The 16086-nt window shown below is 49.5% G+C and overlaps 1 protein-coding gene across 2 annotated transcripts in view; it reads right to left on the reverse strand.

Moving 5' to 3' along the window:
* SGSM1 (small G protein signaling modulator 1) overlaps positions 1 to 16086 on the reverse strand; it is an 84088-nt gene that overhangs the window by 47657 nt on the left and 20345 nt on the right. For both annotated transcript variants that reach the window (XM_023646953.2, XM_023646950.2), the window contains exons 3-8: positions 7553 to 7628; positions 4661 to 4823; positions 2938 to 3090; positions 1698 to 1765; positions 1272 to 1417; positions 1009 to 1140 (exon numbers count right to left, since the gene is read on the reverse strand). In XM_023646953.2, the coding sequence (XP_023502721.1) occupies positions 1009 to 1140; positions 1272 to 1417; positions 1698 to 1765; positions 2938 to 3090; positions 4661 to 4823; positions 7553 to 7628 (738 nt within the window). The remainder of the gene's footprint in view (positions 1 to 1008; positions 1141 to 1271; positions 1418 to 1697; positions 1766 to 2937; positions 3091 to 4660; positions 4824 to 7552; positions 7629 to 16086) is intronic.

Here is a 16086-nt window from a genome sequence, read left to right on the forward strand (position 1 = left end):
CCATTGTGACGCGGGTGCTGAGGCTCAGAGGGAGATGTGACTTACTCAGGGTCACCCAGTGATTGCAACTGTGACCACAGGGCTGGAGTGGCCAACAGCTCTCTGTCTGCTTCCTCCCAGCTGAGCCCAAACGCCATGCTGACCCTAATGGTCCCAGGGAGGGGACAGCAAAGGAGACACTCCATGAGGGTAGGCGCTTCGAGTGCATTGCTCACCACGTGTCGAGGTGCCTGGTCCATGCCGGGGCATAGAGGGTGATTGGTAAATGGCACGGACTCTGGCGCCGGCCAGCCTGAATCCAATCATAACTCTGCCCCTTACTCCTCCCAGTATGGGCTCAGTGTTACCATCTATGATCATACCACTTGCCTCAAATCGTTGCTTTGAGGTTTAAACAAGTTAATACAGTTAAAAATACTTAGCACGGTGCCTGACACATAGGAAGCACTCAATAAACATTAGCCGTGAAGATGTTTATCTTGATATCTCAAGCATCCAGCGCACAGCACGTTCAGTAAAAATGTTTGCTGAATGACTGAGCAATAACAAGAGGGGATGGATGCATAGATGGCTGGGTGGACAGGTGGATGGATAGATGGACTGGAAAATAAATGGACAAATGCATGAATGAATGGATGGATGGATGGATGGATGTAAAGATGGGGAGATGGAAGAATGGATGCATATATATAAATGGATATAAATACAGACAGATGAATAAAGGAAAGGTGGGTAGATGCAATGGATAGAGGGATGGGTAGATGAGCAGATGGGAGGGAGCTGACTGGCTGGCTGGCTGAGCTACGGATGGATTGGTGGATAGAAGCAAATATTGGCATATGGACAAATGGATGGAGAGATGGAAATATTGGCAGGTGAATGAATGGACGGGTGAGTGGGTAGATGGATGGATGACTGGATGAGCAACGTGGAGCCAGAGGGAACCCCTCATCTAGACCCTGGGGCCAGACCCGCAGTGGAAGATCTGGGCCCCGGAGGAACTCTCACCGGCTGAACCAGAACGTTGTTCTTGCCGTAGAGCAGAGTGGCCCGGGAGTTCTGGTGCAAGGACTCCACATAGTCACGGGCGGAGAGGGATGGCCGGTCGTCCATGCTGCCACTCGAATGCCTCTTCTGGATCTGGCAGTGTGAGGGGAGGTGGAGGATGAGGCCTGGAGCGACCTTCAAGGCTCCACTCCATTCCTCACCTCCAGGCCAAGTCCACAACTCATCCTAACTCCCCCCAGGGCCCCGCCGTCCGCCCCACTCACACAGAGGGCTGGCCGCTTGGTGGGCGAGTCCTGCCGCAGGTGCGAGCTGTGGATGCGGTGCCTCTGGACGAGCTCGTCGGCCGAGGGGTCGGTCCAGAAGTGATCCGCAGTCTTCATCTTGGTGTACTCCAGGGCACAGGGCCCCACTGCGGAGCAGACAGGGGCTGGGAATCCATAGCCCCAGAAAGTCTGCCCTCCCGTCTATCACCAGTTGGGCCACCCATTGCACTATCCGTCCTGTCCAGCCAGCTAGGATGCCCCAGGGTCCTGCTACGGAGCGACCAGAACAAGACCCAGGAGCAAAAGACAGAGAACAGGTAAGTTTGGATGGGGGAATCTGGATGGAGATGAGAGAGGCCCTCAGGAGGTGCTCTGGCCAGCCGAGACCAGAGATCCATGCGAAGCTCAGAGCGCTGGACCACTTACCCAACAAAGATGCAAGGATGGGGCCATCCACGGGGTCCATCAGGAGAGCTTCCTTCTCATAGTATTTACTAGCGAGAGGAAAGGACATGCAGGTTAGGATGGTGGCCAGCAGAGGGCGCACAATCAACCATGTCCTGGCGGTCAGGAGCGGACAGACTGGCTGCCGTCCCCCTCTTGGTGCCCAGTTCCCTCTGTGAGCCTCCGCTGCCCCATCTGTAGAGTGGGGATAATAATGATATGCTCACAGGGCTGTCGGAGGACTTTTGGGAGAGACCACAGATGTAAGGCACCTCACACAGTGCCTGGCACGTAACTGCTTCACACATAGCTGTGATGCGGACTTCACCAGAGGAACAGGAATGATGACGTGACGGCAGCCGAGGCCCGGCTGGTTCTTTCTGCTTCTACCGCATCTTCCGTGTCAGACGGGAAGCTGCTTAGAGGCCAGATGCCATCTGCCCTTCTAATATCATCAAGGCAATTAGATGCTTTTGAGCTGTGGTGTGTACTGAGAAGCTGTCTTAACAGGGCTTCCTGCCTGGATAACTAACATGCATGATGCTGGCCTGACACACTCAAAAATGGCCCCTGGCTTCTGGCTCTTCAAAATAACACGTGATGCTATCAGTACGATGTTCGTGCTGAGGGTTTTGTTTGGTTGGTTTTGTATAGTGGTTCTTAATTCCTTGAAAACTCATAGAGTCTAGAAACTAACAGAATATCAGACTTGGAAAGGACCTCATTCTGACTTCCAGAGGGATCTCAGGACCAGAGAGGGTAAGTGGCTTGTTAGAGGTCACACAGCAGGCAGATGGAGGCTTGAGCCATACCCAGCCAGACGGGCTCTTCCCATCCTACAGCAGGGTCTGAAAAACATAAGATCTGGAGCCACACAGACTGAGTAGGAGGCCAACTTGGCTAGTCCCTCCCTTGCTGTGTGTCCCTGGGCAGGTGACTACCCTCTCTGAGCTTGGTGTCCTCAGCTATAAAGTGGGAAGAATGACAGAACTCCTCTCCCCAGGTTGTTGGGAGGATTAAATGTCGTCCTGCACGTATGGCAACAGCACAGACTCCAACACCAGGAAGTTCTCACTAAATGGCAGCAAAATCATTGTAATTTTCCTCCAAGGATGTCTTCTACAAACCAGAATATTGGCTGAAGCAGAACTGATGCGCAATTCCCAGGAGGGCCAGCAGGGGGAGGCAGAGCGCACCCAGGGGTGGGGTCTTCCCCCCTTACCTGCTGTTTTCCACCAGGTAATGCACGATTTTGTCCAGGACCTTCTCAAACAAGGCAGTGCGGATCCACAGGTGCTTGATGGCGAGGGGCGACAGGTTGGGCAGCTTCGGTAGCTTCCGCACATTCTCCTGGAGGCCCTGGATCTGGTTTCGCCTTCAAGACCCGGAAAAGAGGAGAAGAGATATTCACAAAAGAGGAAATCTGACAGGGCCAATATGCAAATGGAGAAATGTTCAACCTCCCTAGGAAATAGAGGAATGCCAACTAAAACAACAACAAGAGCCCACAGTGCTCGCCCATATGGCAGATGGGTAAAGAGTTGGAAAAATAATAATACCCAGTGAGCGTGAAGATGTGGTAAAACAGACGCTTTCACACACTGTTTGATGGGCAAGCCAGATTCTCATACCGACATTTCTCTCTGTCTCTCTCTGGAAAGGAGTGCTGGCCAGGAAGAGTCTTGGATTATAGATTCTGCAGTGGCTCCCCAGTGCCCTTGAGGGGCAAGCTTTTTAACATGACGGGCAGGGCGCTCATGACCTCATCCCTGTTCACCTCTCCAGCCATTTCCTTATCACCCCCTCCTCTGACCCCAGGATCCAGACAGAGATATCTGCACATCCCTGAGGCCACCAGGCTCTCCTGTGAGGACCTTCCATGAGCTGCTGCTGCCTGGTTTCCCTCCACCCCATTGCAGGCTGACTCCGTGTCCCTCTTTAGGTCTCCGAGAGGGCCTCCCCTCCTCTTGGACCAGCCAGAGCTGGGGAGGGGCCCCTCCTCTGTGCTCTCTCAGCCTCTGCAGCTTAACTTCCTGCTCAGCTTTCTGCCTCCCCTCCAGACTGCCACCTTGAGAGTATGGCCTAAGTGATTCAATTATTTTTTAAGTGAAATACTTCCTGACACTCTACACGTGGCCAACACGGGGACTTTTCATGGCTGTGTCTCCAGGGCCCAGCACAGGGCCTGGCCTGCAGCACAGGCTCAGTGAACCCGTTGGTGAACGAGTGATTGCACAAATGAATGAAAGGCTCTCCCTTACCACCAGACACAGGCACCTCCAATTCCTCCATCAGAAAGTCACTCCCGATATTACGAAACCCCCGTAGAAATCCATCCTTCTAAGACATTATCAGCAAGCACCTGGGAGTGTAGCAGATGGCCTGGAAGGCACCTGAAGACCAGGTGGCTGAGGAGTCAGATTCCAAAAGGGAGTTGGCCAGGCCACATGCAGAGCCCTGCCCGTCACCCGTTCTGGCCAGCAGCCCTGGGCAGGCAGGGCCAGAGGACCAGGAGAGAGCTGTTTCTCATTCAGGGAAGTGGGGCGATCACCACAGCAGAGATGGCGAACACGTGGCTGAGGGTCTCTCCCCCTTCCCTGGCCTGTAACAGACATGGCTAATCAATCCACGAACTCCTTTCCATAAGGCCCAAGTGCAGCTCCAGAATCTTTCACAACACAGTCCTCTGGGCGGCCACCAGCACCAGCTGGAGTGGAAACCTGCCTGGGCTCCAGGAGGGGGTTTTGGCTGTGCAGTTGGGACTCTGGGGTGGCTCTGGCAGGAGGGGCTCACGTACACACACTCAGCCCACGCACCTGCCCCAGCACATACAAGCTAGAGCATGGGATGAGTGTGGGGAGGAGCGGGTTCTCGCAGGGCCGGGGGAGGAACCCAGACTGCCTCCTCCGGGAGCTCGCCAGCCCTTCCCCCAGCTCCACACTCACGCGTTCTCCATCAGCTGCTCCAGGTCCTGGACCTTGCGGCTCAGCTCCTCGGCCGGCGGGAAGCTCTTGCCCACCTTCATGAAGAGAGCCGCGATCTTGTTGCTGCGCAGGAAGCCGGCCGCCCGCCGCCGCAGCCCGTGCAGGACGCAGGCCTCCACGGCCGCTGCGGGGACATCAAGGTCAGCGGGCCCTGCCCACGCTCCCCAGCACCCATCCCCGCTGGAGCATCAGAGGCGCTGTGCAGAGCCAGGGGCCCCAGAATCCCCAAATTCGTGACAGCGTCAACGGGGAAAGTGTGTATGCCTCACCACCTTTCACCCGCTCCAAAGTGAGCAAGGGAGCTCAGTGGTTAACGCACGCTGGCCGCCCAAGGTCAGACCGTCTCTGTTCATATCCTCTCCCAGCCACGAACCAGCTGGGTGACTTGGGCAATTACTTCCCCTCCCTGTGCCTCAGCTTCTTCATCTGTAAAATGGGGACAGAAGGAACAGTAACCGCCCAAGGCTGCTGTTGGGATGACGTGGAAAAAAGGCAGGGAAAGCACACAGCCTGACACAGAGTGAGTGCTGTAGGAGCATGAGCTGTCACTCCCGTCCGGGTGGAGGGGTGGACACCCACAGGGCGGCTGAGCTCCATCTAGTCACAGAATCACGTCAACACCATCACTCTTGTGACCCAGCTACAGCTGACATTACGGATCTCATTCCACCTCCACTGCAGCCAGGGAAGAAAGGACAACCCTCCCCATTTTTCAGATGTGGAAAGTGAGGCTCTGAGGGGAGAACTGAACTGCCCGGGGCCACCCAGCAAATACGTGATAAGGCTGGGATGCAAACCCAGGTGTGAGCCCAAGATGCGCTGGCGACACTTCGGCCTCCTCTGCAGGGAGGAGTCAGTGTAATCTTCCCATTTCTGTGTTTACCCTGGAGGCCCCGCCCAGTCCTGCTCAGGGCAGAAGATCTGGTCGAAGCCTGAGCTCTACCACTAACTTGCTGTGTGACCTCAGGCAAATCATTTTCCCTCTCTGGGCCTCAGTGTTCCCTTCTGGGAAATAGACCCTATGCCAAGCCATTCGGACGCCCCCTATCTTATTTCTGGTACTTTCACCAGTCCTTTGTTACGTATCTTCTTACCTTCTGTCTTACACAGCAGCCTGGGAGCTCACTCTGGTATGCAATAGGAGCATAATCAATGTTTACAGAAGAAGTGAGTATAACAGCTAATCCTTATTGGGGACCTCTGGGTTACCTTACCAGTGTCAAGGTTTATCCTGTGACAAAACCCCTGAACAGAGTGTTGTAGGAATCGCCATTTCACAGACAAGCACACCAGCACCCCAAGGGACCAGAGCCTGGCCAAGGTTAGGTTATGTGCAAGGAGAAATACCGAGACGTTCTGGTTTAGTGGCTTGGCTTGGTTTTTTTGTTAGCCATGACTTGGCTTTGCATGAATGCCCACATATTGCCTAATCTATGCCCATGGATTTAAAATATTCTGGGTGAGCATCTCTTAACTATCTTCATTTTCACTTACAGACACAGTACGTTCACTTGTTTATACTGAAATAAGTTAATCACCTGTTCAGCATTGTAGACATGGTTAGATTCTTTCTGACAATGGCTCAGGTGGAACGATGGATAAAAGAAATTGCCAGGAGATCCTTCAGGCCCCATTTAGTGCCATCAAATGTTCTCACCCAAAACTTTGATGAGAGTTGAGAATTATTATGATTTTTCTCACTTTCGATTCCTCTAAGGCTTTAATTGAACCCTAGATATGCAACCAATCCTGAAATGGACATGCATATTATTTTATCTGCAAATAAAAATGTCCAGGAGAAAAAAAATTGGGCGTATATATATTCTCATATTCATATTTATTTGTCTATGTAATGCACATATATATATATAGGTACATAGGTGTATATGTACATATTTATGTAAATATATATATTTTTAAATAAACATATCTCACTTTAAGAAAAAAGATCTCGCCAAGGTCACCCAAAAAAAAAAGTGGCAGAGCTGGGATCTGAACCCAGATCTATCTGACTGCAAAGGGGTGGAACTGACATCAGCAGGCTCCGGGGCACAGCGAGCACTCGGCATGCTGCCAGCCCACGGGTGGGGCCTCAGCCATCTGGACAGAAGCTGACGGGCCTCTCCATGGGGCCAAGACCATGAGACGGGAATGACAGCGTGTCCCTCATCATGAGACACTCCACTCATGAAATCAAAAGGTTTGCAGGGAGAAAGAGAGAAACCCTCCCACTTCTACGTGCACACCAATTATGAGCTGAATCCTGACTTCAGGGACACGCAAAACATATGCCTCCAGCCATTGTGGAAGTGCAGGAAGGACCTGGCAGCGAGGTTATTTCTGGAAGCCTGTGAGTGGAGCTGGTTCAAGGAGAGTCTGAGTCACACTCCGAGCCTGGACCTGCTCCCTCTGCTGAGCCAGCTGGACGTGATCCCTCAGGATGTGTCCATGGCTCTGAACTCCCTATTTTTTTTAAGTCCCTATCCATCCTCTCCCCTTGCCTGGCGACAGCCATAGGCAGACCGAGGGAAGGACATGGAGCCATTCCTCAGAGGTGAGACCACTTGTCCCTGGGAGCAGGGTCCCTGTGCACTGAGCCACCGGAGGGGAGCCCCGTCCCTCGGGGGTTCGCCACCATTACCCCTTCACGGGGCGCGGAAGTCATTCTTAATTCCCTCTCTAGACTTCCCTGTATTTCCCAGTTCTCTACTGAAGGACCTTTGGAATCCGAAAATAACTTTGGAGTTACGAGGGAAAAAGATGCTGTAAGAACCCTGGCTCCAAGGCACCGCTTTCCCGAGACAGCCTGCGGAGAAAGCAGCCCCCTTTCAAGGCCACGGGCCACAGACTCACCACAGAGGGACACGATGTGGCTGCTGTCTTCATGGACGAACTTCCGCGTGACGGCCTCCTCCATGATCTGCTTCACCTGGAAGGCAGGGGCGGCCCGAGGGGGACCCAAATGCGACCGGGCTGCAGGGACCCCAGGGGCTGCGTCCCCCTACGGCCTTCTCAGGCTGTTGGGGACATTCTGATAACTGCTTTCCGTCCGCACCCTCCTCGCTGTGTCTTCTGTAAGGCTGAGGCCTGTGGCCTGTGATGACAGCCCCACACGTCACATTTTACTGAGTTATTTTTTCAGGCTCTCTGCACAGTGGGCTTCTTCTCAGGTGTCACATGAAATGTCATCTCCTTCCCCGACCACATTGCCCAATGCGGCCCTCCCCTCTCTCCATCCATCCCCTACTCTGGTGCCTTCAGAGTACTAAGTTATTCCTGTCCTATTTGTTTATTTGCTTATTGTCTGTCTCCCTCTTCCAGAATATCAGTTCCCCGAGGACAGGGCCTCGTCTGCCGTGTTCGCTGCTGCCTCCACGGAGCCCAGAACAGTGTCCGGTGCATAGTGGGAGCTCAATAAATATTTTCTAAATGAGTAGATGAATGAAAGAATTAATGAATGAAACAGGTATATAAAGAATCAGGAGGGTGTCGTGTGAAAAATCAGCCCTGGAATCCGGGAGACCCGGGTTCAAATCTCTGCTTGGACCCCGACTAGCTGGATTTGGGGTCTTATTTTGGGAAACAGAGGTTCAGCAGGGTGAAGCGACTCGCCCAGAGAGAAGTGCTGGCCCGGAGCAGAGATGGAGCCAGCCCGGGGCTGACTCCCCAGGCTGCATGTTCTTCCTGCCACACTCACTCGCTCGACAAACATTTCCTGGGCCCCTCTGGGGTGCCAGGCACGGGGGACACAGCACTGAAAGGCCCGCTGTGCCTCTGCACAGGGAGATGACCCTCTGAGACCTGAACATTCCTCCATTCCTGGACTCTGCGCCTCACTCTGCCCAGGGTCACTGTGGGACTTCAGCAAAGCGTTTCTCCTCTCTGGGCCTCGGTTTCCCCACCTTGAGTTGAGGAGTTCAGAAGAGATAATCTCAAAGGATAGTCTCAGCTCTACATCACTGAGGCTGTGACGTGGGGGTGAAGGGAGCAAGATCCCAAATCCACCCCCTCCATGAGCCCCTACTCCCCTCCTGGCTGCGCTGCGGCCCCCCGAGACTCGGCCAGGCCAGCACGTCATTGCAGCCATCCGAGAGCTGTCTCACGCTCTCCTGCTCCTCTGTCCCTTCCTTCTTGCTGCCTCCTGCAGGGGAAGACAGACTCAGAGCATTCCTGGCCACCTTCTCCAGAAAAACACATGAGCAGGCCACCCCGCACCACCCTCGCCCCGCACAACCTAAGGGGTTGTGAACAGCTGCTGACCTCCGAGCTCAGCGAGCTCCAAGCTGGGCTCTGCCAGCAGCATTTCTAAGCCTGGGAACCATCTAGCCAGGCCCGTGGAATCGGCCCCGTTTATGGATGTGGAAACTGAGGCTCAGGGAAGCCAACTGGCCCACCCAAGGCCACACAGCTAGGAAGCAACAGAGTTGAATTCCAACTTACACCAGTGTTTTCTGTCTTGGCTCCAGCGGCCATATCCTGGCCCTTCTAGCTACTCGCTGTGTTTCTTCAGGCAAATCACATCACCTCTCTGAGCCTTAGTTTTCTCATTGGATAAAGGCTTATAGGAATTGCCTCAAAGGGCTATGAGAGGACTGGACAAGGTCACACACCCCACATGCTGAGCACAGAGCCTGGTGCACAGTGTGCCTGCAACAAATGTCAGCTTCATGCAGGTCAGTTCCTGCCTGGAACCTCATCTGGCTGCCTTTGACCGTTATTCTGGTCCTGGTGGAACCACAGCCTGTTCAGGAGATGACACTCCCTGCTTGGGTTCACACAGCAGCTGCTTTGATGACCCCCATCAGGTTTATAACGATTTCCTCTGCACCTGACCTCGGGGCCGGGCTGGGCCCTCAGAAGGGCGAGCCCTCTGCGCCTCTGCTTTACAGCCATGGTTCCTGCACACCCCAGGGGCTCAATAAGGTTCTGTCTGTGGAAGGAATAGCTTGGAGGATCATGACGGACTTCTGCTATGGCAGAATTTTAGCTGAAAAAATGCTTTCCTGTCATTATAATCATGGGTAAATAGAGCAGCCGTATTATTATCCCTGCTTGTCGAGGGAGGAAGCAGGCACAGAGAGGTGGTGTAACCTGCCCAGGGTCACACAGCTGGTGAGGAGTGGAGTCAAAATCTTGGACTCAAGTTTATCTGACTTCAGTGGCTGAGCTCCTTCTATAAGATGCCATTAAGCTCTCAGGGTCTCAGAGCATTTGCCCAGCCGCACCCCTCCCCAGGTACCTGCCTCCCTCTTTCCTTTGCTCCCCTGAGGCAGGACACAGTGATCCTGACCTATAACCAAGTCTCTGAGAACCTGCCAGAAGGGGGTTGCCAAGCACCTAGACCTGGACATCCTTTGGGAACGGAGGGGCAGAGGGAGCGGGTTCAGGCTACGTCGTGGATGTAGGTGGACTGTCAGACAGGCATGGAGGGTGGGGTGCCCAAGCAGCTGGGTCAGGAGCTCTTTCAGAGAAGCCCAGTGGTTCATGAAGAGCTAAGCCTTTGAGGCCTGGCAGACCTGGGTTCAAATCTTGGCTCAGCCACTTCCTGGCTGTAGGGCCTTGGGGCAAATTCCTTTACCTACTACCAACTTCTAAAGAGTCAGTAAAATCTGTTAGCTCTGTCATCAGCATACACCCAGAGTCGAACTACTTCTCATGCCCACCACCTGCCCCTCCCTGGTCCAAGTGGCCCTGGATCGACATTGTAACCTCTCACTTATCTCCTTGCATCCACCTCCTAGAGGCTTGTCTTCACACAGCCAGAAGGATCTTGTTAAAAGGCAAGTCAACAGAACAACCAGACAGAAGATCAGCAAGGAAACAGAAGACTTGAACAATGTTATAGACCAATTAGACCTGAGAGACATACAGAACCCACCACCAACCACAGCAGAATACACATTTTTCTCAAGTTGCACACGGAACATTCTTCAGGACAGAGCACGTTTTAGGACACAAAACAAGTCTTAATAAATTTAAAAAGACTAAAATCATACAAGGTATCTTCTCCGATCAGAATGGAATGAAAGTAGAAATCAATAGCCCAAGTAGAAATTAACAACACACTCTTAAACATCCAATGGGTCAAAGAAGAAATCACAAAAGAAGTTAGCAGATATCATGAGACAAACGTAAATGAAGACACAACATGCCAAAATCTATGGGATGCAATGACAGCTAAGAAGGAAATTTATAGCTGGAAATGCTTTGGCTAAAAGAAGAAAGTTCCCAAATCAACAATCTAAGTTTACACCTTAAGGAACTATAAAAGAAGAAATTAAACCCAAAGCTAGGAGAAGGAAGGAAATAACAAACAGAGCAGAGATAAACAAAACAGAAAATAGAAAAAATTAACAAAACCAAGAGTTAGTTCTTTGAAAAGTTAGTTCTTTGAAATTCAGCAAAATTGGCAAACCTTTAAGCTAGATTGACTAAGAAAAAAAGAGAGAAGATTCAAATAACTAAAATCAGAATTCAAAGAAGAGACATTACAACCGATGCCACAGAAACAAAAAGGATTATAAGAGAATACTATAAACAATTGTATGCCAATAAATTGGACAACCTAGATGAAATGGATAAATTCCTAAAACACACAATCTACCAAAATCTGAACAGACTTATAAGCAGCCAGGAGACCGAGTCAGTAATATAAAATCTCCCCACAAAGCAAAGCTCAGAACCAGATGACTTCAACGGTGAATTTTACCAAACACCTAAAGAATTAACACCAATCCTCCTCAAACTCTTCCCAAAAAAACTGAAAAGGAGGGAATACTTTCAAACTCATTCCAAGAGGCCAACATTACCTTGAAACCAAAGCCAGACAAAGGCACACTACAAAAACTACAGACCAGTATCTTCAATGAATAACAACACAAAAATATTCAATAAAATACTAGCAAGCAGAATTCAGCAGCATATTAAAAGAATCATACAGGGGCTGGCCTTGTGGCGTAGTGGTTAAAATCCACATGCTCCACTTCAGTGGTCCAGAGTTCACAGGTTTGGATCCCAGGCGTGGACCTACACCAATTGTCAGCCATTCTGTGGCGGCATCCCACATACAAAATACAGGAAGATGGGCACAGATGTTAGCTCAGGGCCAATCTTCCTCAAGCAAAAAAAGAGGAGGATTGGCAATAGATGTTAGCTCAGGGCAAATCTTGCTCAGCAAAAAAAAAAAAGGATTGTACAACATGACCAAGTGGGACTTATTGCTAAAATGCAAGGATGGCTCAACATACAAAAATCAATCAATGTCATACATCATATTAACATAATCAAGAAAAAACACCACATGATCATCTCAGTTGATGCAGAAAAGCATTTGACAAAATTCAACACCTTTTCATCATAAAAACACTCACGAATCTAGGAACAGAAGGAAACTACCTCAGTAGAAGCTCTATATGAAAAACTCAGAGCCACCATCATTTGTCGTCATTCGTGCCATCGAGTCAATTCTGACTCCTAGCGACCCTGTGTACAGCAGAGCAGAACCCTGCACAGACTTTTTGCGCCATCCCCCCCTCTTCTGGCGCTCTGTCAGACAATTCTCTGCTGCTATTCGTAGGGTTTTCACGGCCAATTTTTCAGAAGTGGGTGGGCAGGTCCTTCTTCCTAGTCTGTCTTAGTCTGGAAGCTCCATTGAAACCTGTCCACCGTGGGTGACCTGCTGATATTTGAAATCCTGGTGGCACAGCTTTCAGCATCACAGCAACACACAGCTGCCACAGCCTGACAACCGACAGATGGGTGGTGTGGTTCCCTGACCGGGGAACAAACCTGGGCTGAGGCGGCTGAATCTTAACCACTAGATCAGCAGGGCTGGCTGCTGCCATCAGACTCAGTGTGAAGGACTGACAAGTTTTCCTCTAAGCTCAGGAACAAGGCAAAGATGCCTGCTCTCACCTCACCTCTTTCATGCAATATAATACTGGAAGTCCTAGACAGATAAATTAGGCAAGAAAAAGAAATAAAAGGCATTCAAATAGGAAAGAGAGAAGTAAAATTATCTATGTTCCCAGATAACATGATCTTATATACAGAAAACCCTAAAGATGCCACAAGAATCTGTTAGAGTTAATAAACAAATTCAGCAAAGTTGCAGGACACAAAATTAACACATGAAAATCAGTTGTATTTCTAAACACTAATGAACAATCCAAAAAGGAAATCTTAAAAAATTCCATTTACAATACCATCAAAAAGTATAAAATACTTAGGAATAAACTTAAGCAAGGAAGTAAAAGACTTGTATACTGAAAATAATATATTGCTGAAAGAAGTTTAAAAGACATACACACAAAAATGGAAAGGCATCTAACTTTATGGGTTAAGAGGTCAATTCTACTCAAAGCAATCTACAGATTTAATGTAATTCCTAGCAGAACCCCAATGGCATTCTTGTTTGCTTGGTTTTTGTTTTTTCAGAAACAGAAAAATCTATTCTAAAATTTATATGGAATCTCAAGGGACCCCAAATAGGCAAAACAATCTTGAAAACGAAGAACAAAGTTGCTCTCACACCTCCTGACTTGAAAATTTATTACCAAACTCCAGTAATCAAAACAGCATAGTACTGGCATAAAGACATATAACAAATGGAAGAGAACAGAGAACTCAGAAATAAACTCCCACATACATGGTCAAACGATTTTGGCAAAAGAGCCAGACATTCAATGGGGAAAAGACAGTCTTTTCCACAAATGGTCTTAGGAAAACTGGATCGTCACCAGCCAAAGAATGGAGTTAGACAATTACTTTATACCACACACAAAAATCAAGTCAAAGTGGATCAAAGACCTAAATATAAGAGTTAAAACTATAAAAATCCTAGAAGAAAACACAGCAGGAAAAGTTCATGACATTGCATTTGGCAGTGATTTCCTGGATATGAGACCAAAAGCACAGGCAACAACAATAAAAGCACATAAACTGGACTTCATGAAAATAAGAGAGTCTTGTGCATCAAAGGACACAAGAAACAGAGTGAAAAAGGCAACCCATGGAATGGAAGAAAATCTTTGCAAATCATATATCTGATAAGGGGTCAATGTCCAGAATATGTGAAGGATTCCTACAACTCAACAACAAAAAGCCTGATTAAAAAAAGGGCAAAGGACCTAAATAGATATTTCTCTGAAGAAGATATGCAAATCGTCAACAAGCACACGAAAAGATGCTCAACATCACTAATCATTAGGGAAATGCAAATCAAAACCACAATGAGACAGCAGCTCACATCCATTAGGATGGCTACTCTCAAAAAACAGAAAAGAACAAGCGTGGGGGGGGATGTGGAGAAACTGGAACCCTTGTGCACCGTTGGTGGGAATGTAAAATGGCAGAGCAGCTATGGAAAACAGGACGGCAGCTCCTCAAAATATTAAACATAAAATTACCATATGATCCAGCAATTCCACTTCTGGTATACACCCAAAAGAACTGAAAACAGAGCATCGAAGAGATATGTGTACACCTGTGTTCATGGCGGCATTATTCACAATCACCAAAGATAAAAACAACCCAAGCGCCCATTGATGGATGGATGGATAAACAAAATGAGGTATACACATACAATGGAATATTATTCAGCCCTAAAGAGGAAGGAAATTCTGATACATGCTCCAACATGGATGAACCTTGAGCATATGACGGTAAGTGAAATAAGCCAGTCACAAAGAGACAAACATTGTATGATTCCACTTATATGAGCTCCTAGAGGAGTCAAATCCATAGATGGAAAGTAGAATTGTAGTTGTCAGGGGCCGGGGGGCAGGGGGACTGGGGAGTTAATGTTTATGGGGACAGAGTTTCAGTTGTGCAAGATGAAAAGCTTTCTGGAGATTGGCTACATGACAATGCGAAGGTCCTTAACACTCCTGAACTTAAAAATGGTTAAGAAGGGACATTTTATGTTCTGTGTTATTTTACCATAATTTTTTAAAGTGTGTATGTTACGTGTCAACGTAGTATAAACACAAACAGGGTGAATCAGACCACATCTCTCCCCTGCTCAGAACCTCTCATGGCTCCCGCCTCACCTAGAGTGACAGCCCGTCTTCAAGGGGGCCCCAAGGCCCTGGACCCACCACTGCCCTCCCTCCCTCCTCCGCCACTGCTCCCGTCACTCCCTCCACACACCCCTTCTCCTCGCTCTTTGCTCAAACAGCGAGCACAATCCCATCTCTGGCCTTGCACTTGCCATTCCCTACACCAGAACCCTCCCTCCCCAGAAATCCACACGGTTCACCTCTGCTCACATGTCACCTTCCCCAATCATCCTTTTTAAACTTGCCACTCTCACCGGACCAGACCCTCAACATATCCCTTTTCTGCCTATTTCTCTCCATAGCTTACCGCCTCTATCATGCTATGTATTTTTCTTATTTTGTTCCTGGCATCTCTGATTTCATGAGGTCAGGAATTCCACGTATGCCATTGATCGCCCTGTTCTCAAGCCCTAGAAGAGCACCTGGCACATAGTAGGCACTCAATAAGTATCAGTGGGATGAATGCATACCTCCTACGGAGAGGTTTAAATGAGGCCACACAGGTCAAGCAAACTCAGCATAGAGACTGATACACAGTATGTGCTCAATAAATAGCAGCATTTTAATAATGAGGACGGTGACACCCCTGCCGCCCTGGGACAAGTCACATCTGATCTGCGCATCCCGATTCCTTGCTCGTCAAACACATGTATGCAGGCAAAACCAGGTTAAAAAGAAACCGCAAAATTAACCGTGCAGGGGAAACACTGCCACCACACCTTGCCCTACAGGTCACTTCCATCTAGATGTTCACCAATGTCCTTTTGCAATAAACCATTACATATAAGTAAGTGTCTCTCTGAGTTCTGTGAGCCATTCTGGTAAATTACTGAACCCAAGAAGCAGGTCATGGGAACCCTGATTTATAGCTGCTCAGTCAGGAACACAGACACAGCCTGAGACCTGAAACTGGCCTCTGGAGTGGGGGCAGTGTCATGGGACTGAGCCTTTAACCTGTGGGATCGGACACCACCTCCAGGTAGACGGGGTCAGAATTGAGTTAAATAGTAGCACACCCAGCTGGTGTTGCAGAATGGCTCATTGTGTTGAAAACCCACACCTTTGGTGTCAGAAATGTCGTGGGGTAACAGTGTGAGAGTAAAGGAGAAACATACAGAAGGAGTGTGCTCTTCCAATGCATCGACCCCAAACAAGAATGTCTCCCGGGCTGGTCTTCACAGTTCCAGCCGAGGGAACTGCTCCTGCCTCATCCCGAGTCACGGCCCAGGCTGCCTGCCCTAGTGTCACAGTTGGAGGACAGCTCTCGGGGCGAGTGCTGCCAACCAGCAGCTGCCCACAGGCTGGCACACCCTTCAGGGTCTCAGTTTA

Source organism: Equus caballus, chromosome 8 (genome assembly GCF_041296265.1).
Source record: "Equus caballus isolate H_3958 breed thoroughbred chromosome 8, TB-T2T, whole genome shotgun sequence".
In the NCBI taxonomy this organism is placed as follows: Eukaryota; Metazoa; Chordata; class Mammalia; order Perissodactyla; family Equidae; genus Equus; species Equus caballus.